The 25508-nt window shown below is 42.8% G+C and overlaps 1 protein-coding gene across 7 annotated transcripts in view; it reads left to right on the top strand.

Moving 5' to 3' along the window:
• The window catches only part of FRMPD4 (FERM and PDZ domain containing 4), a 351306-nt gene that overhangs the window by 236243 nt on the left and 89555 nt on the right, over positions 1-25508 (top strand). For all 7 annotated transcript variants that reach the window (XM_066619178.1, XM_066619173.1, XM_066619174.1 and 4 more), the window contains one exon: positions 7261-7377. In XM_066619178.1, coding sequence (XP_066475275.1) covers positions 7261-7377 — 117 coding nt within the window. The remainder of the gene's footprint in view (positions 1-7260; positions 7378-25508) is intronic.

Below are 25508 nucleotides of genomic sequence, written 5' to 3'. Positions count from 1 at the left end.
TGACATGAACCATGATTCCCATCATGGCCATGGAATCCTAAGCCAGCCCAGACAAAGTTACCTTGCTAAGGATATTCAGGTTCTTCAGATTTACAAGTCTGGTGAACCTTGGCATCAAATCTGAGAAATCAAAGGAAATCTGAGATTACCTCCAGAAGTTCAAGCTGGGAGTGTTAGGCCATGGGTGGTCAGTACTCCTCTCCATCCCAAGAGCCCAACACTAGGTACAAACTATAACTGAAGTAAGCGGCGAGCCTTGTAAGAGAAGTGATTTATTTTTATTGAATTAAGTAGCAGTACATAAAGATGTAAGGGAAAGTTTGCAGGGCATGTCAGGTCACCTTGGCTGGAGGATGGTCTAGAAAGGAGATGAAATTCTAAGTCTCTGATCTCCCTGCCTGTCACCTGGCTAGCCCGAACCCAAGTGCTGTATTTCTTTCAGATCATTATAACTGAGAAAAGAGTGCTCCCTCCTTCTTCTGATTGTTGTCAACATTTGTTCAGTGCTTCCACTTGATTGAACCCCTTTGTATTTTCATACAGGAAAGTACTTTATTTCAATATTAGAATACACTTCCTCTGTCACCATGAAACTGCTTAGATTCAGAACTGCACAAAAATTGAATTTTTGGTGCAAATGGTCACAGACTAATATACCGTAACAGGGATCTATCTTAACTGGCTTTCTAGCATAGAATGGCATCCCCCCCCCCCCCAAAAGCCTTTACTATAAAAGTTTTCAGTGAAAATTAATCATTTGTCCCACAGTGGGAGATTTCTAAACTCAGGGGAGAGGCAAACTAAATCTGTTAAAATGTGAGGTTCTCTGAAATACACCACTTTGCCTCATGCTGTGCATGATGTTGGATTGAACACTGCAAATGTTGTCATGCTGTTACTGTTTTGTTTACCAAGTGAGCTGGGTGTCCATGTCAAAGCCATCTGCATTTGTGGACTTCTAAAAAGAAATGGTGTTCTGACTTTTGATGCTAGGCAAGAAAAGTGGAGGGGGAAAAAATCCCTTTCAAATGTACATTCACTTGAATGCACTTATTCATGTAGTATACTTTTCATCTTATATTTTTAAAATCTTTCTAGCGCTATGCATAAATGCTTGTAATAGTGTTGGCAATGACTGCAAACAATTTGCCATCTGTCATAGTTTTGTGTGAGTGCCAGCCCAATCCTACCTACCTAAATCCCAGCGTGGCAATGCAATGGAGCCAGTGTAGGCTACATTACATCCTGCAGGGAATTTTTGGTTGCTGGAGATCTCCTCAGGGTAAGGAATCTCATGAAGCTTACCAGTAACTCTTCATCATGGTTGACTAGGCAAAAAAAGCCACACTTCAGCCATGGATCCACATTGATCTGTGCAGGTGGATCAGGCCCAGGATGGGGTTTTGTGTATAGTGCACAGTGGCACTGCTGATCTTACCCTCTCCCTGGCCCATTCTGCCCACCTCTGCCCCCATTGCTGCCCCATCAATCCCCTCCCTTCCCTCCACTGCCCCATTCCAACCCTTGTGCCAGACTTACCTGCTCTGACAGGCCTCCGTCACTCCCGCATTCCCCCTGTCGCACTGGCTCTCCGAGCTGTTGCAAAGCACTTTACGGCTTTTTTGCAACAGCTTGACAACTGTACCCTTAGTCAGGATTGGGCTGTGAATAATTGATATGGCTGTAAATTTTAACGCTAGGACTAAACCCAAAGTTGGTTGTTTGGCAACCTTCAGTCTCGAAAGACTATGGTATAAGCCTACAGCACCTGGTATTCCCAGGTGGTCTCCCATCCAAGTACTAACCAGGCCTGACCCTGCTTAGCTTCCAAGATAAAAAAAACTCCAAAATATGTGATGAGTCTCATGCAGATCATGTTCAGGAAATGCAATCTGCTTATTTCTGCAGAATTATGTATTAGACATTTTTCCATCCTTGACTGTTTACCCTTTCTTGTTATATAACATGCCACTACTGTTTCATGTCTTCTTTTTCTTTTAATACTGGTAATTTTTCTCACTGAGAAGCCATAATTTTCACTTTAATGTTTTAATGCAATGTTTATTAGAAGCAGTGGAGTACTTTGCATTGAATAGTATTATGGACTCCATCACCCCAAGTAGCTGCCTTCATTTAACAGGCTTCCCACAGGGTGTGAATTTTAGGCTCAGAAATGGCAGTTCTCTGCTACTCTGCTGTACCACCAAGTCCAACATGAAGGAGCATGAGACATTTTTATCAACAGACAAGTGACTGCTGGTGGGAAAGCCTGATTTACCCTTAGTCTTGATTATTAAAACAGCCTTCAAGGAACTCTGTGGTGAGAATCTCAGTGACAAGACCCAAGGGCAGAAGTGAGCTTGTTGCAATGAATAACAGGGTGTAAGATGTTATAGAAATAGAATTATTTCTTACAAGAATAGGCAAAGTTTAGCATATCTGACTTTATGGAAAATCCAGTTTCTGCAACTACAGACAGCTAGCGATACCAGTACTAGTGTAGAGACTTTAGAGGAGCAGTTTTTAATGTCACTTGCATTTAGTAATATGTAGACCAGGGATGCCCAATCCGGACTCCCAATCCGGCCCGCTCAGAGCCCCCAATGAGCTCTGGCCCTCCGGAGACTTGCTGGAGCCCACGCTGGCCTGACGCAACTGCTCTCAGCATGACAGCCAACTGTTCGACCTTTCATGTGAGCTGTGGGACGAGGGTTCCCTCCACTGCTTGCTGTTTCACATCTGTGATGCAGCAGTCGCAGCAAAGGAAAGGCCGGCCTTGCTTTGTGTAAGGCCTTTTATAGGCCATGAGCTACTGCAAAGACCTTCATTCATTCATATAAGTTCCATCTCTAATGTATCCATTTATATAAATTTATTCAAATTTGAAATGTAAATTAACTCCTTTTTTTCCCCGGCCCCTGACACAGAGAGATGATCTGGCCCTCTTGCCAAAAAGTTTGGGTACCCCTGGTGTAGACGAAAAACTCCCTCCTACATAAGAACAGCCCCACTGGATCAGGCCATAGGCCATCTAGTCCAGCTTCCTGTATCTCACAGTAGCCCTCCAAAGCCTCAGGGAGCACACAAGACAACAAGAGACCTGCATCCTGGTGCCCTCCCTTGCATCTGGCATTCTGATGTAACCCAGAAACCATAATTTTACAAAGATTTTTCCACAGCTTTGCTAGGCTGGACAGCTCCCTGGAGCTGAAGACACATGCATGCGCACACATGCACCACACACACACACACACACACACACACACACACAGAGTTCTCATCCAAGTGATTGTCCCTGTTAGTGAAATGAAGAAAAATGGCCTGCATTTTCCTTCCAACTCATTCTCTTTTCCGAAATGGCCCTTGTCAAAGAGGGGGAGCACATGGATTCTACTAGTTTCAGACCTCCCAATTTCAGTTATTTCAGACAGAAAAACTTAGCTCTGATTGCCTTTCATTATATAATAGGATACAGCTGCAACTAGCAGGAAACCTGCAATTGAAATGCTAGTAAGCAAGCCTTCGTAGACGGTTCATGCCCTTGTTTAATTCTTAATTCCAGGCTTTTACAAGATCCTATTGTCTCACAGGACTGGACTTCACAATAGAACACAGTTCCTTTGGAAGTTGTAACACTAATGGAGTTACTATAAATGCATATACATAGGGGGAAATAAACACTCTGCTGAGAATTTGTGTCACTTATCAATGAGTACACAACTTTAATAACAAAGCAACACATTGATAGGGAGGGGGAAACAGTAATATGTGTGTTTCACTTGAGAGGAGAGGGCAGGTGAATCTAGTGAGTGGAAATTATATTTTATCCATGAATTTTATATCCATGGATCTGGCTCACCGCGGGTCCCCCAGACCCATGTTGAGTCAGACTTGGCTCCAACTGAACCCTCCAGAGGGAACCGGAGCTCACCTCCTGAGGACTTTCTGAAGCCCACAGAGACCACGTGCGTCTGCCTGCAGAGGTGGTGGGCTTCAGAATGGCCAAAAAGGCCCAAAAAAGCAACTCCAGTTTCCAGAGAGAAACTGGAAGTGACACATTTATTGCCTTATAAGGAATTGGGAGTCCCCGGAAAGCAGTGCTTTGATCCCCTTTGGAGGATTTAAGGGGCTGAAAACTGTGGATTTACTTATCCATGGTTTTCGGTATCTGCGGGGCGTCCAAGAATGGATCCCTTGTGGATACTGAGGCCCCACCTGTATTTTTCTCACTTGGTTCAATACTACAAGCCAGCAATGATACAGCTCAGTAATTATATCTCTGCTCTTCTCTGCCAACACAGAATAGCTAGGAGCTTGTCCTTGTATACCCTTTAGGGCTGTTTAACTCCTCTTTTCAGTGGCTCTTTGGAAAGGAAATTCAAACCAAACTACCCTTCCTGCTGTTTTTCAAACTTAAGGGTTTTAGATGGAAACTCATAGCTAGATTTCTGATCATTCTTTAACCTTACCAATGAGAGTTCCAGTTTAAAATATTTTACAGTCACCAAGGCTGTCTCCGTCTCGAAGCCAGGCCTGAAGCCAGATTGAAAGGGATCCAGATAATCCGCTTCATCCAGGATCCTCTGGAGCTGAGACGCCACCACCCGCTCAATCACTTTGCCTAGAAATGGGAGGTTCAATACTGGCTGATAATTATCCAGCATAGAGGGGTCCAGAGAGGGCTTTTTCAAGAGGGGGCGAACCACTTCTTGCTTTAATGCCAGAGGCATCACCCGCTCCCTCAAAGATAAATTTACTACCCTTTCTGTCCACTTGGCCAGTCCCTCCCGGGCAGATCTAACCAGCCATGCTGGGCACGGATCCAGCAGGCAGTTGGATGGCCTCACACTCCAAAGGATCCTGTCCACATCCTCAGGTTCTACAAGCTGAAAAGAATCCCACTAAACAGAATTGACAAGTGCCACGGGGACATCACTAGACATTGTCAACATGGAGTCCAAGTCATGGCAAATCCAAGCAATTTTATCCGCAAAGTTGCTGGCAAAGGTGTTACAGCAGACCTCCGTGTGGTCCTCCTGATCCACTGATGGAGTCTGATGGACCCAGCACTCCACGGAACAGTTCCGCTGGCTGGCTATGTGCGGACGCGATAGTGGCAGAGAAGAAGTGCTTCGCTGCCCATTATCGCCACAGAGTAGGCCCTGTAGTGGGCCCTAGCCTGTGTCCGGTCGGATCTGTCACAAGTCTTCCTCCAATGTCGCTCAAGATGCCTACCCTGCCGCTTCATCATTCAAAGCTCCTCGGTAAACCAAGGAGCCACTTTGACTCTGCTTGCTGCTGACTCTGCTTGTTTAAGTTGAAGTTTGTAAGAGCATTGTAAACACTGTTATACAACCTGAAGTCTTGCTATATGTATTTTGCAGCATTCTTAGTAGTGCACTGTGGTGTTCAAAGGATTGCTTTTAAAGGAGATTATAACATAATCCTGTCACTGTTTATATCCAGCAAGGCAAAATCCAAAGTAAATGCCTGCAAAGTAACTAATAATTAAGGATGTGAGGAATAGAGACAAATAATGTGAGTGTTTAAATAACACAACATTTTTTTTTGTAGATTTAACAAGCTGTGGAAAAAGAAGTGCCTAATTCAGTGTGGTAAATTATGACATGCTCTGCTTTTTTCTACAGGAAGCGTACTTTGATTAAATTGACTGAGCAGTTTAGATTTTGTCAGATATATTTTAGTGGCTTCCTGGAAATGGGTCAACGCAATGAATACCGAAACCTTTTTATTTTAATTTTCAAAAAAAAGGTGCTGAAATGAAATTCTTCTCAAATGGTGGGTGCACTTTGAGCTAATGTGATAGATCTGTTTATGAATCCTTTTTCGTTCAGAAAATTAATCTATAGGATACAGTGACTAACACATTGTCATTGTACATGGAATATGGAACACGTAAAGATGTGGGGCTGTATTCCAAGATTCCCTTCCTCTGACAGAAGTTGGTTCTTCTGGAGGCAGTAAACTTGGGATGCAACCCATTTAGTTGGACATAGGACTGTTGGACTGTTGGCAACCTTCAGTCTCGAAAGACTATGGTATCACGCTCTGAATGGTGATTCTGGAACAGCGTCTAGTGTGGCTGAAAAGGCCGATTCGGGAGTGACAATCCCTTCCACACTGGGAGCAAGTGCAGTCTGTCCCTGGTCTGTCTCCCTGGCTATGGGCCTTCCTTCTTTGCCTCAGTCTGTTGGCCAAGTGTCTCTTCAAACTGGGAAAGGCCATGCTGCACAGCCTGCCTCCAAGCCGGCCACTCAGAGGCCAGGGTTTCCCACTTGTTGAGGTCCACTCCTAAGGCCTTCAGATCCCTCTTGCAGATGTCCTTGTATTGCAGCTGTGGTCTACCTGTAGGGCGCTTTCCTTGCACGAGTTCTCCATAGAGGAGATCCTTTGGGATCCGGCCATCATCCATTCTCATGACATGACCGAGCCAACGCAGGCGTCTCTGTTTCAGCAGTGCATACATGCTAGGGATTTCAGCTCGTTCCAGGACTGTGTTGTTTGGAAGTTTGTCCTGCCAGGTGATGCCGAGAATGCGTCGGAGGCAGCGCATGTGGAAAGCGTTCAGTTTCCTCTCCAGTTGTGAGCGAAGAGTCCATGACTTGCTGCAGTACAGAAGTGTACTCAGGACGCAAGCTCTGTAGACCTGGATCTTGGTATGTTCCATCAGCTTCTTGTTGGACCAGACTCCCTTTGTGAGTCTGGAAAACGTGGTAGCTGCTTTACCGATGCGTTTGTTTAGCTCGGTATCAAGAGAAAGAGTGTCGGAGATCGTTGAGCCAAGGAATTCTGGGTAGCCATATACTACTTTGCCTGTTGCATCTTTGTATATTTAGGTCCTTTTTCATGATACAGCTGCAATATAGATATGTCCTGAAATTATCTAATCTGTGGCCTTAGCAGAGGTAGATAGTTGAAGTTATTTTTTACCTAAGGCAGAAATTAGCTCAGAAAAGTGCCTCCTGGAATTAAAAAAAAAAGGAGCCTGATTATTAGACTATACATTTTAAAGTGTACATTCTAAAGTGTTTTATAGTTACTCTTGGTTTGTGTGCCAATGATGGGTTACTTCACAAACACTTCAATCCTGTACGCATTTACCTGGGAGTAAGCCCTGTTGACGATAATGAGATTTACTTCTGAGTAGATATGCATAGGTTTGGCCTGAAAATCTGTTATTTTACTGAATGAATCAGGTTGCTTTTATATGCTGATTAGTTTTTTCCCCCTTGCTTTTAGCCACAAGACCAAGTCTTCAGGCTGGCCTCCACCTTCAGGAACCTGGAGTTTGAACCAGGGATCTTCCTATGGATGGGAGATGACGGCAAACAGAGATGGAAGAGACTACTTCATCAAGTAGGTTAATCAGCTGGTTGATGTTGAATATAGATCACATAGTTCAAACAAACCATGCGTGTAGCTCTCTGTGCCGTATACATGTTTGAAAGCAGCGGGTAAATGTTCAATAAATACATCTATTCTTAAAGTTAATGTGACAGAGCAAGTCACAGTAAGTGTAGTATTATAGCTTTCAACTTCTGTCTACTTCTTTGCAGCCTGTTTAAACAAATGCATTTGAATGCCACTTTTGCTTCCTTTGCCACAGAAAATGCTCTTTAAGTATTTGCTGGTGGCTGTTTTATCTAGAAGACAAGCAGCTCTATTTAAAAATTACATTACATTAAAGATCTTGAGCTGTGATCCAAAGCACAGCTATTGGAATTAAGTTGAAATAATTGAGGCTTGCTTACCAATAATAGATTGGTAACCCATCAGCAGGCACAAGCCAAGATGAGCCCTTCATGAGGTGCCATCTCATCACAGATTACTTGGCTGGAAAAGCCATGCTTCACCAAGAAGTGTCTATTCTGGAGGTCAGGTATGTGCTGGAGGTTTCAACCTGGTCTGGGGCTTTAAGTAGGAACGGTAGTGGCAGCCTCAGATCAAGTGATTTTTCTGTAATTTGATCCACCAATGTTTCCTACAGAGAGTGACTTTAGAGTGCAAAATATACCAATTTCAGAAATGCGTTACGTTTTCTGTGTAAGTTTTATACTTTTTTTCCCATTTGGAGCAAGTGTTTTGCAATGCACATGAAAGAATGTCATGTGATAATGTTAATGTATAAAATTCAGGTTAACATGAAATGTTTTATTTATACATTACCAAGGGAAGCTAACAACCCGTGGGGGGGGGGCGCTGATTATAAATTCAGCCCTCCTTACCTTGTTGCACTCTTTTCCACCTGTGAGTGATGCATAGGTCCTCTCCAGAATCATATGGTATTCATTTTTCCTCTACAGTCATGACAAAATACAGTCTATACATTTATGCAGTCCTGATACAGTCATCAGAAGGAGACACAAACACCTCCAAGGAATCAGAAGGCTCACTGCAAATCCAGCTCTCCTTGTCCACCTGTGTACATTCTTAGCCATGTTACGCGATCTGCTCCAAGGTCCTTCATACTAGCAGGCTATTTCTGAGCACGCAGGAATAGCTTCACACAGACTGTAGACTAGGTTGTATACCTAACATCAAATATAGCAACTTGTTACATTCCAGGTTTGATAGCCCTTGTTATGTACTCAATAGCTCTTCATTTTTGAAGAAGCTTCTCAGATGAAATGCCTAGGGGAATACTTCAAGGTCTGGGAGTTCAGAGGTATAGGATGAAGTACAGTGAATTGCCTAAGGCCATTTATTCTGCACTCTCAGTACAAAAAAGCCACACACTATAAAAATGCAAAGAAGGAAACCAAAATAGGCGGGAGGGAAAGACTGGGAATATTTGTTGCATAAACCTCCTTTCAAGTCTTCTGTTCCTCTTGTCTGTGCTCTAAGGAATGCTTAAATGCCTGAACAGTACAAATTCCACCTCCCTTCTTCAGACTTCTCAGGCTTATCAAAGGCCCAGGCAATGCCAGGTTCTAATCCCAGATTCCTAACTGTTCTGCTTCCAAGTCTCCAGTTCCTAAATCTTTGAAAGTGAACGCGTAGATTTAGGATGAAATGGGCTATAAACAGAAAGATCAGGGCATATAACAGTAACTAAACACCAAGGATATTGACACAATAAAGAGCCAGATCTCAGCCTCAGATACCTTTTTGAAACACAGCATGTTATCGGTTTTGTCATAAAGGTGCATAAGAAATTGTGTGTAAGTTCCATTCTAAGAATGGAGAGTGAAATGTGCTACACATTTACAAGAACTAAATTAAATTACCCCTTAAATTAAGTTACCCCTGCTAACTGGGTAAGAGGCACTTTTTCAAGTGGGTGCTCTTTTATTTAGCAGAGGGAGAGTAACTGGCCCTCCTCACCCCAGCAGTGTCTTTTCTAGTGACTGTCTGCTGGTGCTCTTTTGCATCTTTTTAGATTTTGAGCCCTCTTGGGACAGGGAGCCATTAGTCTTTTGATTTTTCTCTGTAAACCGCTTTGTGAACTTTCTGTTGAAAAGCGGCATATAAATACTGTTAATAATAATAATAATAAATAGCATGGTGTAATAATAGCAAATCTAGCATGGTGACTAAGAAAGCTGAGAATCAGGTCAAGCCATTCCCTCTCAGCTGTAATATTGGGATAATAATACAGTATTTAGCTCTTAGGGTTGCATCAGAAAATACATGTAAAACATTTTGCATACTTGGAAAGCACTCTACAAATGCAAACTGTTATTATTACTGTAGAGGTCTTTTGATTCACTGATTACTCATATGGGTCTGAAATTCAGATTAAGGTCACTAACCATATGCATATAGCCGTGTGTACAAAAGCTTCCGCAGTCCATGTTTGTGCTGCTCCCTTATGCAAAGGGGTTTAGGTCCAAATCCTTTCCAACTTCTCAGCGCTGATGCAGACCCGAATTAAGGGAACGAATGTTTCCTTACCTTGAGGAGGCCTCCGTGACTGCCCCCAACACCACTGGATGCTGTGTACACCTCTTTGGCATGACTGAGTTGGCACTAGAACGTTGGATAGGATTGGGTTATTAGTTTGATAAAATAACCAAGGTCATCTTCACAACAAAACAGGACATTTATGGTAGTATTTACTTCTTTGGTTGCATCTGCCTCATTCTCACTTAAGTTTCTTAAAGAAATTGTTCAATAACCTCATCTGAATGACCTTTGTTGTTTTTTTCTTGATTGGAAATGTACTTTCCAGAGCCATTTTCTTTTAGTTTCAAGAGAGCCAAAGCTCATCGTTTAGGCATGCCTGAATTTTCATCCTCTTGATTTTTGCCCTTTCGACCCCTTTCAATTATAACATTTCAAATTTCATCCACATGCTTTCCTCGTTCATCCAGTTTCATCCAGCCTTCCACAATGTTTGTCGATGTCCTTATGTTTATTTTTTCTTTTTTTCACGTGCAAAACCAAAATAAGCAGAAATAATTTTATTTTGGTTTTGCACTTGTTTGCTTGTGATGGTTATTTTCATTTTTCACAGGCCAAAATAAATTTGCAAGCTAAATAAGGCTATGCTTTGACATTCATCCCTTTTTGACTTTCATCCATGCTCTGGTCCCTAACCAGGTCAAAGTGCAAGTTATTGCTGTAGTCTTAATGGTATGTCACCAGTGGGCTTGGCTCCCTAGCAGCTAATAATGCCTACAGTATTCAACACTGTGTGTGGCATTTTTGAGGGGTATGCATGCATATGTTTATGCACCAGTTAAAATTCTGATAGTCATTCACACAAAACTGCTTTATTGTCTGTTAAAATGAACTTTGTGTGTATGTGATTGTGCCTGTACATGATATACAAAAATAGCGAACAACTGGAGCTGGATTGGGAGGGGGTGCTTTGCCCAAATGAATACAGTATCTGTCATCACCGGTATCATCAGTGCATGTGGGGTGAAAACCCAACCGAGAATGAAGAGAGTGTTTCGACTTTCCTCTGCTACTAACATCAGCCTGAACATATAAAGTGAAAGGATTGAACTGTTTCTCCATCATCTTTGGACTTCAGAGAGTTATTTTCTGACAAGCAAAGTAATTAACTGGGATCACAAATGGGAACAAGACAGGCAGATATGTAGATGAGTTTCCTCAGGGGACTTAATCATTTTTCCATAATTAAAACACAGGTTTGTGTTTTATTCTAAGACATAGATAGCACCCACTGGAATAGGGACTGCACCTAAATATGAGAGGTTCAGAAGAACCACCTCTCTTTACTTTCCAGTGAAAATATATATTTCATTCTTTATGCCTGCAATTCTATACACTAGTGGTTCTCACACATCTAGCACCGGAACACACTTCTTAGAATGAACATCTGTCAGGACCCACAGGAAGTGATGTCATGACTGGACGTGACATCATCAAGCAGGAACATTTTTAACAGTCCTAGGCGGTCTTTCAGGTAGCCTGGATCCAGGTCATGGATGGCCTTAAAGCAGTGGTTCTCAAATTTTTAGCACTGGGACCCACTTTTTAGAATGAGAGTATGACAGAATCCATTGGAAGTGATGTCATGACCAGAAGTGACATCATCAAGCAGGAACATTTTTAACAATCCTAGGCTGCAATCCTACCCACACTTACCCAGGAGTAAGTCCCATTTACTATCATTGTTAAAAGAATATACAGAGTAGCTTGTTAAAAGTACAGGTCTGTCACATTACCCCAAATGCAGCCACATTCTGTGGTAGCATCAAGTCTAATATATTAAAAATAAAATATTGAAATGAATGGGAGACCCACCTGAAATTGGCTCATGACCCACCTAGTGTGTCCCTACCCACAGTTTGAGAAACACATTTAGTATACATATAGTATATATATTTACCTAGAAACACATGTAGTATACACATTTACCTAGAAGTAAGTCTAGGTAATGGGAAGTAAGTCCCATTTAATTCAGCTGAGACTTACTTTTTTGTATACATACATAGGCTTGTGCTGTAAGTGTACATTTTAACATAGGCAAAATAATAACATAGGCAATAGCAACAAGTAGTTGCTAAACGCACTGTCTACCATCCAGTAATTGGTGAGGGTGATCAAATCTGTTCTTTCCATGATTCTTAAGCATGGTATATCTCAAGGATAGGATTGGGCTGTTAATGTGGTGAAATCTCCTGAGGGGTAGGACGAGAAGCACGCTGTTGGATGGTCTAATCTAATGTAAGAAATGGAAGGGTTTCATTTAATGTAACCAGACTGCCAAGGCACAGCATGCGTGGCACAGATGATATGAAAGAAGTTAATTTGGATCCTTATCACAGACCGTTCCGTCATGCAACTCAACTCATGCAAGCTGCAGAGTTGCTGCAAAAAATATGTGCTGAGATTTGCTTCCACTCTTCCAGGATGAAAAATCCATCATGGTTGTGGAGGGGGCCCTTTCTTTAGAATTTGTTTTAACAAAGGCAAACCTCATTAAAGCAATTCTCTTTAAGATACTATCAGTAGTCTTGTAAGCACCCAACAACCTTTAAAACTTGCTGGAGTGAACAGTATATGTAGTATTTATGTCAAAGTTTCTGTTTTGGTATCCTAGAATCTTCTACTGTGAGGTGTCTACCTGATATTTCTTTGAAAATGCTGTCATCTTAAACACCCCAATGAAGAGTTGGGGATCACTATTTGTACACATGGTAAATGCAAGGAGCAGGTATTTGCCAATTTACATTTGGATCAGTGCAATAAATAATAGTACTCAAGTCAGTGCATGCTCTGAAAAATTGCTTTGGCATCAGATGTGCTATAAATAGTAGTTGCTAAACGCACTGTGTTACAATATGATGGATGACAGCTCTGCCAAAAAGCCATTTTGCCGCCATCGGAAAGCAGCTGCAGAAATGTAGTTTCTCATTTATTTATGGGAAGAATTGGTCAAGGGGAGGAAAATCAACAATTCTCTTTCAAGAAGAGAGCACCACATGCAGTTTCTTTAACGTGAAAGCCCTAAAATGGGCTATAAACATATGGACAAAAAGCTTAGTGCATCAGCAATTTTTTAGTGGCATTTTGGAGGTTTACACAATTGCACAAATAAGAACAGTAATAAGTCAGTTAACTTCAGCCAGGTTTGCATACTGCCATCTTCTGCTTGTCCAAATGAAATAAATGCTGACACCTGGCTCTTGGCCTATATAATTTATCATTATTTTAAACACAGTAAATATATAATATGCTCTTCAAATCTATCATGCATGTTTGCCTAGGTGGAGTCTGCTAGGCTGGGTACCCTGATTACCCCACTAGTCATGTTACTGCAAGAGATGATTCTGAGAGACAGTGACTGGCCCAAGGTCACGCAGGAAGCATCTTGGCTGAGCAGGGATTTGAATCTGAATCTTTCAGGTCTAAGTCCAACTTCAGAACCACTACACCATCCTCCTTTTGAGAGCCAACAGATGTCATAACTTGAGATCCTCTAAGACATTTAAGCCAAAGCCATTGCTCCTTTTATCTAAGTAAATTCTGGTAAATTCAGTAAATTCAGACTCTTGATGCCATGCAATGATAAAAAAGTTGGTCAAATCAGGTATTGCCTATCACTGATTGTGAGTGTAGAAACACATGCTCAGAGCAGCCAAGTGGCAAGGTTTTTGATGAGCCTTTCCACGTTTAGACTGCAGGTGCAGGATTTTACATTTGAATAACTTCATATTGTATCTTGAAAGTAAGCCTCTTTTCTTCTTGGTGGCAGCAACCAAGCAAGTGAGCGAGGGTGACAGAGGGATACTACGGAATTTGCTAACACTCCAGTTTATCATCCTTGATTGCTTACTCAGTTCCCTACATGGACAGGCTATCCTGCAAGACTTGCCCAAGAATTAGGCATGCCCAGTGGATTCCTTCCCTGCTTTGAAGAGCAGAACTTTCATGATATTTCAGAAATTGCTTTCCCAACAAATTTCAGAAGGGTGTTTCCTTGCAGCTTTCTCTCTCCCCCCCTTAGGGGAATGCCATAGGGACCCCAGAATAGGGCTTCTTTGCCCCACTGCTCCTAGCAACCAGGCACCACATGTACGCACACACACTTGTGAGAGAGAGTGAGGTGATTGGAGCAAGTAAATGTGCATCTCTTACAGCAGAGTTTTTCAAACTGTGGGATCCTCTTGGTGGGTTGTGACCTGATTGTTGGAGGGTTGCAAAGTTGCATCTGCAGACCAAAATGCATTGAGTCATATGGAAAGTGAAACTGAGCCACACTGCATATTTACTCATAAGTAGATGACCATGCTTTGGTCCATTGCAAAGGGAAGGCTGAGAGGAATCCAACACCACTAGAATGGTCCTGATCCAGTGAACGCAGCCCCCCAAAACACCCAAGAAGGAAGTCTCTCCCTGCAAGCTGACAAATGTATAGAACTCCATGGAAAGCGAAACTAAGTGGCACATTTGTGTTTACCCATGAGTAAGCAAGCATGCCTTGGCTCATGTGGAAGGTCAGGTGAAGGGAAGTGCAAGGCTACTAGAATGGTCCCAAGCCGATGAACATGGAGCTCAACAAGTGCTCCAGAAGGCACCCCCCAATAGTACAGTAAATGAGGCTTGAACTGGTAAGGTTTTTTTTTTTTTCTTTTTTAGCCGTGTAAAGCTTGGTGGGTCCTGATGGTGTGTAATTTTAAACAGTGGGTTCCAGGGCTAAAAAGGTTTGGGAACCACTGCTTTACTGAAAAGAGATGTTGTCTTTTACAGACAACAATGAAACCTCATATCCTCTTCTCATTGCTAATCATCACTCTGGGGTTTTAATGCTTTTTAGAGGAAGCTTTGAATCTTAATCCAACCCAAACAAAAAAAAATGTTGTATTTTTAAAATTGATTTTGTCCCAAATCATACTAAATTAGCTTAAATATAAGAACTTAAATTGACCTGGGCACTGGGTAGAGCTGAAAATCTTGTACTTTTTTGGGGGGGGGGGTGAGGTTTTTGCAGACAGGCTACAAAGAAAATTCACTTGGTGGAATAGGGCTGGCTTGCCCATCTCATCTCCTCTTATTTAATTATTTGTTTTACTTTAATTATTTATAATTATTCATTTTAATTCAATTATTTATAGCCTGCCTATCTAGGCACAATGACACAATTTCAGTGCTTGCCATGGTAATTTCAGTATTTGCTGCATTCTCAGGAAAGCACTTCCTACTTGATGATGTCGCTTCCAACCATGACATCATTTCCAGGTTAATGACATCACCTCCAGTGGGTCCCAATGCTAAATGTTTGAGGACCACTACCTTACAGGGTTGCACTCTTTTAGGGCCTGATCCTGAACAGTGCGCACTGGCTCACTGACAGTGCACACTGTTGGGAACATGCCGTAAGGCACATTTGCAAGCCCTTCCTGCAGGCCGAGCACTGGAGCTGGCTCAGCGGAGCCCGTGCTGGGCCAGCTCCAGTGCTGGGCCCACGTTCCACCGTATGGTGGTTGCCCGGACCACTAGGTGGCAGAGAGGTGAGTGGGGTTGTGGGGGGAGGGGGTGTTCCAGGGTGGGGGGAGGTGGGGGAGGATGGGGGTTGGGCAGGAGTGAGGCATGGCGGGAGTAGAGAGTGGGGCGGGAGGATGGCAGGAGCAGTAGAGCTTGGCTCCGCTGGATGCTGAGCCCCATGCTGGGCTGTGCAGTTCGACATGGGACTCACTGATTCTGAGCTGACTCAAGAGCTGGTGCAGAATCGAGTAGCCCCATTGTGGGGCTACTTCCCTTACTCGGCTACTTCCCTTACGAAAGTCCCTTCTCCCAAGGAACCTCCGCAGGCTGCCCGGTTGCATGTTGGATGGTACGGTAATCATTTTGGCACTACAGCAGCCCCAAGCTCCAGGCAGCTCAGGATTGGACTGCCCGCCTGCTAGGAGGCAGTATTTTGAATGCTCCCTCATCTTAAAAAAAAAAAATAGTCTTGACTAGGGCTTGGGGCCCAAACAGCCACACAATATTTGCATGCCAAAGGAAGTTTTTTTCTTTCTATCCCCACCAGCAGCACTCCATACAATCTATGTTCAAGTAATATTATAAATTATCACATTACTATCTGAAGTTTGCAGTTCACTTTTTCAAACCAATCAAAACAAGTTCCTTACCAAGAAATCTAATAGGTAGGTACAAAATATTGACTGAATTTCAGCATCATATTTTCAGATGTAGTATTAGGACAACCTGAATAAAATTGCATTAAAATCTCTTGTTATGTCCTGGATGCAATCTAGGCTTGCATCTAGGAGGCTTGTCAGCTCTGGAAATTTCTCTGAGCCTCATGGTTCAGTCTATAAACAAATAATTCTGGAAAATACAGTCATAAAAATAACAAATGTTTAGATGTGATCTTAAGATGATTCTTTTATTCACTATTTATAATGTGAACACTCAACATTAGTAATTACCGACAGCTAAAGTGGATGCTATATTTGTTCTGGGTGCCCATGTTCAGCAGAACCCAAAATTCAGAAGGGTAAAACAGACTGTAGAGGCAGGCAGATCAGCTATAACCTGTTTGCTCATTTATATACAGAAGAATGGAGATGAATAGCTAATTTTGCTGCAGAGATTTTTCCTGCTATGAATCACAAATACTTCTTCACTTGGTGACTCGAAGAGTCTGATCAAAACATTGCTGCATACTCCTCTACTGACAGAAAGGATTAATTGTTCTTCCTCTTGCTTCTCTCCTTGCCCTGCTCTGCCAACCCCCCAAGCAAGGAAAGAAAGCATCTGCATCATGATGTGGAAAGCAAATCAAGTGCTTCAGCATGGCTGGTACTGTTGTTTCACCTGAAGATGGTGTTGGCATTTTGGAAATGGCCTGAAGGATTAGGAAGTCAAGAGCAGAAGGAGACCCCACCACCTTTGTGGCATCACTTTGAAAGTGCATGTCACCTCCAGCCATTCTAGAGAGTGCATAGAACTAGGAATAAAAGACATATTTGGCTGTATCTGAACCAGGACCAGCGAAGCCATGAAGCCAGTTGAAAACTTCACCGCAGGTGGCAAGTTGGAAAAGGTGGCAAGCTAGCCTCATGCCTGCCTGCTACCTCCCCCCAACCTTGCTGACCTCTCCAGGCAGCTTGCCTGGAGGTCAGTCCCACTAGTGTAGGAGGAGAGAATGCTGGGAGCAGAGGCTGTTAGAGGAAGTAATGGTAGTGGCAGTTGTTGCAGCAGGAGGTAGGAGGTAAACCACCCCCACCCATGAGCTTTACTTTCCTTCCTCTCCTGCACTGCCAATTCTACTGTCACTTCTTGTAGTGGCTGGTGGAGAGAATGGGAGTATGGTGGAGAGAAGGGAGGCTGCCTTTTGTTCAACCACTACAGGTGGAGGCAGCATTGCTGGACTTGTTGGAAAGAGATACGAGTAGCTCATAGGGTGGAAGCAGGTTTCCTGCCTTCTCCGCTGAGTCCAGCACTGCTGCTGTCACCACCCCTACTATCACTTCCTCTAATGGTGTCTGCTCCTAGCATTCTCTCTGTTAGCTTTGAATTCTGAGGGAAGCAGAACCACAGCTTACAAGTTGGTTCAGGAAGATTGCTGAGTCAGCAGAATCAGCAGGCACCTGGGACTGACACACCCTGGGTGTGACCAAGCCAGCACTGATTGGCTAAGCTGACTACATAAGGTTGGTCTGCTGGAGCTTCCAGCGCAGCAGTAGGGGAGTTGATGGAGATAACTGTGGAACTGCTGCCAGTGACCGAGGAGGCTGGATACTGTATGTATATGTTATTACTGACTTATGGACTGAACCTTTGACTGTGTATTGTTGGAAACTGATTTGGATTTGTTATACTTGGACTGACTGCTCTTCATGTTGACTCTTGGACTGTTTACTGACTACTCTACTTGTGATATCCCTTGCTCAAATACATCTGCTGAAAGTACTCTGCTGTATTTGCTGGTTTTCTTGCAACCTGCTCACATTGGGACAAAGCAGGGATCCTACACCAACCATCCCATACAAACATAACCTTAACACTCTCCTCCCAGCCACTACAGTAGTGGAGGCAGCAATGTGGGACTTGTCCAAGTTCTCTTCTTACTACTTATGCACTTCCTGAGAATGTGAGGGTTGTAATGCAGGTGGGGATTCACCATCAATAGTGCATGCTTGGGTGCATAACATATGCACACTGGTGAGGTTTGGGGGATGGAATTGGGAGGATGGCAGAATTGGGCGATGGGTTTAGGCAGCATTCAAAAATGCTAGTAATCAATCAGTTTCCCAGACAACAGATTCAACATGTTTTCTGTTTACATAAGCTCAATTCAGAAGTATAGAGCAAGTTTCTTGAGAACAGTCTCAAACACTAGCTAATAAATGCCCACTACAAACTTTCATTAAGTCAGAAATCAAGCGATCAGAACAATTTATTACTCTGATTTAGCCACTGTTTTTTGCCATACAGTCTAGTTTGCATGTCAAATGAATCAAATAAAAAAAAAGAATATTGAACTGAAAACTAGTATATGTGCATGTATATATATATATAAAATTATTCCTCTCCCCGCAAGAATTCATAACTGCAAATGTAGTTATAAGATTGAGATCTTCTACCTGCCTCTACTTCCACATCAGGAAGTCTTGAGTTGTCCTTGCTGATGTCCCTGTTTCCAGAGACAGTCCCTGTTTTTTTGTTACTTGTCACTGGTCACTGTTCCTATTATTGCCTCTTTGAGATTCCATTTTAAAATGTTCTTAGTGAGAGTTGCTGTTCTTGTCATTCTTCAGAATTATAGTTACCCCCTGTGTGTATATATGAGTGTGTCTTCATTCTTCTTGTCTCTAGTATCTAAATGCATGACCATGAACACTAAAAGACAACCTGGATATTATGTTGGAGAAATGTGAATGAATCTCCCAATGCATTTTTGAGGTTTTTTTTTTTTTTTAACTAAAAGTAGCTGTGGGGGGCATTTAGATCAGGGTCACGGCATTCTACCCCATCTCCTCCCCCTTCCACCCAATCCCTGCTCTGTTGTGCCCTTCTCCATCTCCCTCTCAATATACGAGTATATCAGTCTATTAAAAGAAAGAGCATTTTATGCTAAATTAGGGCTAGTAAAGAGGCAACTTAATTAGGGATTAATAAAAAAATTATGAAATTAAGCATGTTATGTAGCTTAACCAACTCATATATTTTGCTAAATATTAATTAGATTTATAACCATAGTTCTGCCAATTATGCTTTTCATTTTCATTTGAACTTCACTGTGCAGTTCAGAAATCTAGAAGTCATTATGCATAAATCATGTACATATCTCATCCAAATTAAATTATTACATTATTCCTGAAGTCATGCGCTACTTCAGACTTTTCAGTGTTCAGAAGTTTAAGCAGTAATGGAACCTCTAACAGAATGCAGTTTTCTAAATAGAATTGTCACACCCGTAATAGAATTTGATGCAGACCTCTTAGAGTTTTCCCAGATCAGAAGCCTGGTTCTTTCCCTTATGAAATATAATGAAATCATTTATTTTTTACTTTAAGAAAAACTGGAAAAGACCATGCCATTTTAGTGGAGAATAGTTAGCACTTATTTTCCTTAGGACCAACCAGACATGCATACAAATGTCTGCATTAGCAGCCTGCTTCCATATGGAAGTGCTTCTTTTTCATTGAAAACAACAATTGGGGGTGACCCCAGGCAAGACCAAGGGGAGACATGCACCATTTCCACATGCACCATTCCCCTCCCCCCCAAAAAAAATCAGCCCCCCAGATATGATTTATTCCCTAAATGTCAATTTGAGGAATCATTACTTCAGGAACAAATGGAAGGCCATTTTCAGCCCCTCCCCCCCCCCCCGCAAAAAAAATAGGCACACTAATGGCCCAATCCTAACCAACTTTCCAGCACCTGTGCAACCACAATGCAGCCTGAAATAACAAAACAAACATTCCCTTATCTTGAGGAGGCGTCTGTGTCTGCCTCCCCACCACAGGAAGCAGTGAATGCCCCATTGGCACTGCTACACCGGCACTGGAAAATTGGTTAGGATTGGGCCTTAAGTCCCCAATCCTACCCCCACCACCAGCAACAGTGCAGCCACATCAAACAGGTACACACTGCATCTAATGGTGAGGGGTGGACATCCAAGTCCAAATGGGAGGTAAGCAAAAATTATTTTTACTTATCTCTGCGTAAGCCCTGGATCCACCTATGCGTCTCTTTGGACATAGGTCACCTATTTTGGTAGTATATGTCTGAGATGAGAAAAGGTGTAGGGACGTTTAAAACAGACAGGATGAGAAAAGGGGTGGGGACATTTAAGACAGAGGCGATAAGTTCTGGGGTGCACCATTGCCACCTGATCCACTTCCTCCCTGCACCAGCTTCCTTTCCCTTCCCTGCCCACAGCCCACCCCCACTGACTTACAGACACCAGGGCTCCAGGCGGACCAGTTCTACATGGCTTGCACCACTTGCTGTTTCCAGCAGAAGCCTAGTCGCAAGCTATACAGTGTTGTGTTTTGTGATATTATATAGGTTGGACTGTGCTGCCAGAATGATAGTTCTGTTAGTGCAGCCTGATCACAGAATTGGTCTGTCAGAAAGAGTACACTCTGGTCCTAGCAGGGTCACTCTGCTGCACTGCAGTTTTTAATGAATAAGAGATACTTTCAGTTTGAAGCATGCCCCTATCACATGCATTTGCTTGAATGCCTAGTTCTTAATCGGTTTTGCTCTGGAAGTTGGTTTTACTAAAAAAAAAAAAAACACTTTACATCTTACAGTTTTAAAGGTTACTGAGATAATGTCTATGAAGCATTATGAGCACTTTGAAAAAGTTAGATATAAATTCTGCAAAAGAAATAACTGTCTTCATTGAGTTGCATCCCTGTTCTAAACAGAAAGTTGGAATTTACTAGTGAGTAAACATGCCGGGAATTGCAGCCCTGCTTTTGACCTTGTCACAAAACCTTTGGAATGCTCTAGCACAGGGGTGCTCAATAGGTGGATCGCGATCTACCGGTAGATCGCGAGGCAAAATGAGTAGATCGCGGAGTGCCGACCCCCCCTTCAGGTGCCTCTGGGAGGAAATGCCGGGAGTAAGGCCCATTGTACTCAATGGGGCTAACTCCCAGGTAAGTGTGGCTAGGATTGCAGCCTCACAGCCTAATCCTAGGCATGTCTACTCAGGAGTAAGTCCTGTTATACTCAGTGGGGCTCAAGGTACACCAACATACATTGTACACATAAATGTTATATGTTATGATGGCGCGAACATTGTAAAAAAAACTCTGGTAGATCTCCGGGCCTTGCTGGGTTTCAAAGTAGCTCTCGAGCCAAAAAAGTGTGAGCACCCCTGCTCTAGCAACTCTAAGCTGTTGATTAAGGAACCTCCATTTAAATCCTTCTCTGATTTCAGAAGCACTTGAATTAGGCAGTTACTATATTATTCTGTGAATATGTAGGCAGATATTTTCTTGTGCTGGTCAACTCTGTTTTTCATGATGAATTGGACGTATCACTCTCTTATGCCTCTTGATGGAGAAATGCTCAAGGGCAACACTTGAAGGCATACTTTGCTTCCATGTGTCGAGCTAGTTGTGATGTAAGCAGATAGATTAGTGTCATTCCCCTTAGAATGAAACCTGTCAGAAGCAAGAAAACAAGAATTGCTCATCTCACTTTGATACAGAATCCTTCAACTTCAATTAATTTACTGTGCATTTTCAGTTCACTTTACATTTCTTTATTTTGCACGCTGCATTCCACTAGGCTCAACAATGCATTTGTATGAGATGAAGGATGCAATCCTAACCCCTTATGTCAGTGCTTTCCATCACTGGCATAGCAGTGCCAATGGGACGTGTGCTGCATCCTGCAGTTGGGTGTCACTCATGGAGGCCTCCTCAAAGTAAGGGAATGTTTGTTCCCTTACCTCAGAGCTGCATTGCCCTTATGTCAGTGCTGGAAAGCACTGACATAAGGGGTTAGTATTGCACCCAAAGACTCTCTTAATTCAATTACTTATTTTTTTTAAAGCACAGATTTGTTGACTACTATTATGGTTGATATAAGTGCGCAGTCATGTGAACCGATCAGATACCCAAAGAGTGGCAGTCTTGTGCACTGGATCAGTTAATACAATTTCTCATCTGGCAATACTGCACATTAAGTATGGCCCACCACATACATGACATGGATATAGCCATGTTCTGCTATACAATTTGTGTAAGTGATGCCCTCTTTGGATCCAGTGCTGTAACCAACCAGCACTCTGAAAGGACATCATTCAACTACTATCTTGGCTCTACACAAGAATGTTCCCAGAATGCATTATAAATGCAAATAGAATTGAAAGATTTTAATCTAGATGTCAGAGTGGAATAAGGATCTGAAGCATTTTTGAGACAATTTTGTTGACAAAATTGAGGACAAGGCTAGGAGCGTACAAATGGGAAATATGTCAAACTGCTTCGAGCTTCAAACTGGGAATATGTGAGAACTTAATCCTGTAGCAAAGTTTTACTGGGCAGAAGCCTGCAACACAAAGAAACAACTTGCTGATTTTCAAACTTCTACATGTTTCAGAGCAATCCAGACTCCACTCACTTTTCTCCAGCCTCTGGAAAAACGTTTTCCTAATCCAGCATTTCCCAAAGTGTGGGTCACAACCCACCAGTGGGGTATGAGATGATTTTTGGTGGGTTGCGAAAAAGCTGTGGGTCAGCACTGGTTGTGTCACCACAGTGCATTATGGGGTGCTACTCAATTGGCATGTGAAGGGGATCACGGTGTTAAAAGGATTGGGAAGCACTGTTCTAACCTCTTTGAAGCTCAATGATGCTCTAAGATCACCCCTGCTTCTCTACTCCCCTGCACCCCACTTCAGCAATCCAGACAGTTCAGCCCCCTCTTATTTCCTCATTTAGTCACAGGTTGTATAGTGTTTCTTTTTAACCACGGTTGCATAACAGAACATCAGTGGTTACAGGGGCCAGACATTGTGACTCAGATGGACCACTGCTTCAGCAGCTATACTGGCTGCCCATTCACTTCTGGTTCCAATTCAACCAGGAAAGGGTTGAAAAAGCTGTGCAGAAAGATGGATGCTGCCAAGATTCCCAGAGGACATTCCAGGACAATCTGAATGGCACCTCCCCTGTGAAAGCAGGCAGGGTCCAGTCCAGGAGAAGCCTCTTCCACTGCATTAACCATTGGTCCATTGGACTTTTCTTGCACACTATTGCTTGTAACATTGTGCATTTTTTTTCTTTTAACGTTTCTACCCCAACTTTTGCCTAAACTTGACCTCAAGGCAGTTTATAATAAACATATGTAGTTGAATCCTCAACATTGAATCACCTGGGAAGGTGGATCAGGCCCAGGAAGATGGGTTGGGATTTGGCATGCGCCACCACTGCCGATCCTGTCCCTCTCCTGGTCCTGATCTGCCCTCCTCCCAACCCCATCACCGCCCTATTCTGCCTACCCCCTCCCCTTGCCCCATCCAACCTCCCTGTGCTGTGCAGGTGTACCTGCTCCAGTGGGTATATGTTAATCCACTGGTGAACATGGGAAGGCTCTGGCAGTACGAGCTGCCGGAGCACACTTTACTACTGCTTTACAGCAGCCAGCACCATCAGAACGCATGGTCTGCCCCAGCAGTGTCTTTTCTAGTGGCTGTCTGCTGGTTTTGCATCTTTTTAGATTGTGAGCCCTTTTGGGACAGGGAGCCATTAGATATTTGATTTTCTCTGTAAACCGCTTTGTGAATTTTTTGTTGAAAAGCGGTATATAAATACTGTTGTTGTTGTTGTTGTTGTTGTCTGCCCATGGGGTAGCCCATTAGGATCATGCCGCCCAGGAATTTATCACCTCAGTATATGGGTGTCTGGGGAACTACACATGTGCCTCCAGATATCTCAGAGAACAGAAATTAATGGTAAGGCATGGCTTAGCCTGACTTTGCAATTACAAGTTGTCGTCCTCCAGGTTGCCAGAAATGAGATCCTAAAAGAAAACCCTGGACTGCAACTACGCTTTCCTGTAAAAAGTGACTGAACAAAGGATGGTAAGTTCAGGGAAAAGGGCTAGTGTAGAAGCATTTGAAGTTTGGGTACCCATTATGTGAAAAGGAAAGGTAACCTTTGCCATATATGTATATATTTGGTTTGTCCTGAGCTAGTTGTATGAAAAAGCTGTACATGGTTTTTATCAAAAACCAGAAAAAAAATCTTTTTTTTTTTCTTCAATTACGTTTCTACCATATGCTCATCCAGATGGCTTCTACTCAGATCTTTTAGGGTGCTATAAAATGACCTTACTTTAGAGGATTTAATCACTGAAGCTTATAAAAAAATAGATTTGACACTTTATCAGGGGAAAAATGTATTTTTTTCTCCTGTCTCCACAGGAAACATTCTTCAGTTACCTTGGAATCACAGAATGTTAGAGGTGGAAGGTATTTTAGAGGTCATATAGACAGGCTCCCTGCTCAATGCAAGCATTTTTATAGCACACCTGACTGGTGCTGCTTGGAAAACGAGTGAGAGTCCACTACTGCATGAGGTAGACTGTTCCACTGTCAGATAACTCCTATAGTGAGGAAATTCTTCCTCACATCTTGCCTGCTTAAAACTTTCCTATAATTTCAACTCATTAGTTCTAGACCTTCCCTCACCTTACTCCAAGGTAAATGTACTGTATATAGGATTGCAGTTTTAGTCTTCCCCTTCTTAGAATCTATGTGACAAACCTTCAGGTACCTGAAGATGTCTATCATGTCTCGCCTTAATCTTCTCTTCTCCAGACTGAACTTTATGTTTTTGTGATATAACAGCATCTCTTGTACATGAATGCTTCTCAGTCTTTTTACTGGTATGACCTACTTGCAGTTTCTGGGTAGCACCCAAGAATGCCTTGCGGCTTCCAAGTAGCACTGGCATGCAACCCACTTCACTGGTCATATTGTGCCCCCGAATACCTTGTGGCTTCTGGGTCGTGGTGGCACATGACCCACCAAAAGTCAGTGGGTTTGAGCAGTGACGTCACTAGGATTCGCGGGAGGCCTGCGCATCACCCCATTCAGTGGGCGGGGCAACACCCCAGGTGGTGGGTGTGGTGATGTACCATTGCCCCGCTCCCACTGTTTTTTTGGCTGTACCTTTTGATAGAACACAGATATTTCAATGTGGTTTGTTTCATTGCATTCTGAATGAAATTATGCATTGATTGTTATATATAACATGATGGTATTATTCCTCCAAATTCTGATTTTAGTGATTTTGAAAACTTGTGGAGTCTTACACACACACCCCATGTCAACTTCCTAATACCTTATTGCAGCGGTTCTCAAACTTTTAGCACTGGGACCCACTTTTTAGAATGACAATCTGCCCAGGACCCATTGGAAGTGATGTCATGGCCAGAAGTGACATCATCAAGCAAATTAAAATAAATAATTATAAATAATTAAATTAAACTAAAAAGCAATAAGGGGAGCCAGTCCTGTTCCACCAAGTGAATTTTCTCTGTAACCTGCCTGAAATAACCCCCCCCCCCCAAAAAAAAAGAATCAG

The sequence above is a fragment of the Tiliqua scincoides genome, chromosome 3 (genome assembly GCF_035046505.1).
Source record: "Tiliqua scincoides isolate rTilSci1 chromosome 3, rTilSci1.hap2, whole genome shotgun sequence".
Classification (NCBI taxonomy): domain Eukaryota; kingdom Metazoa; phylum Chordata; class Lepidosauria; order Squamata; family Scincidae; genus Tiliqua; species Tiliqua scincoides.
Note: the sequence above shows the minus strand (reverse complement) of the source record. Positions and strands in the feature narration are given on the sequence as shown.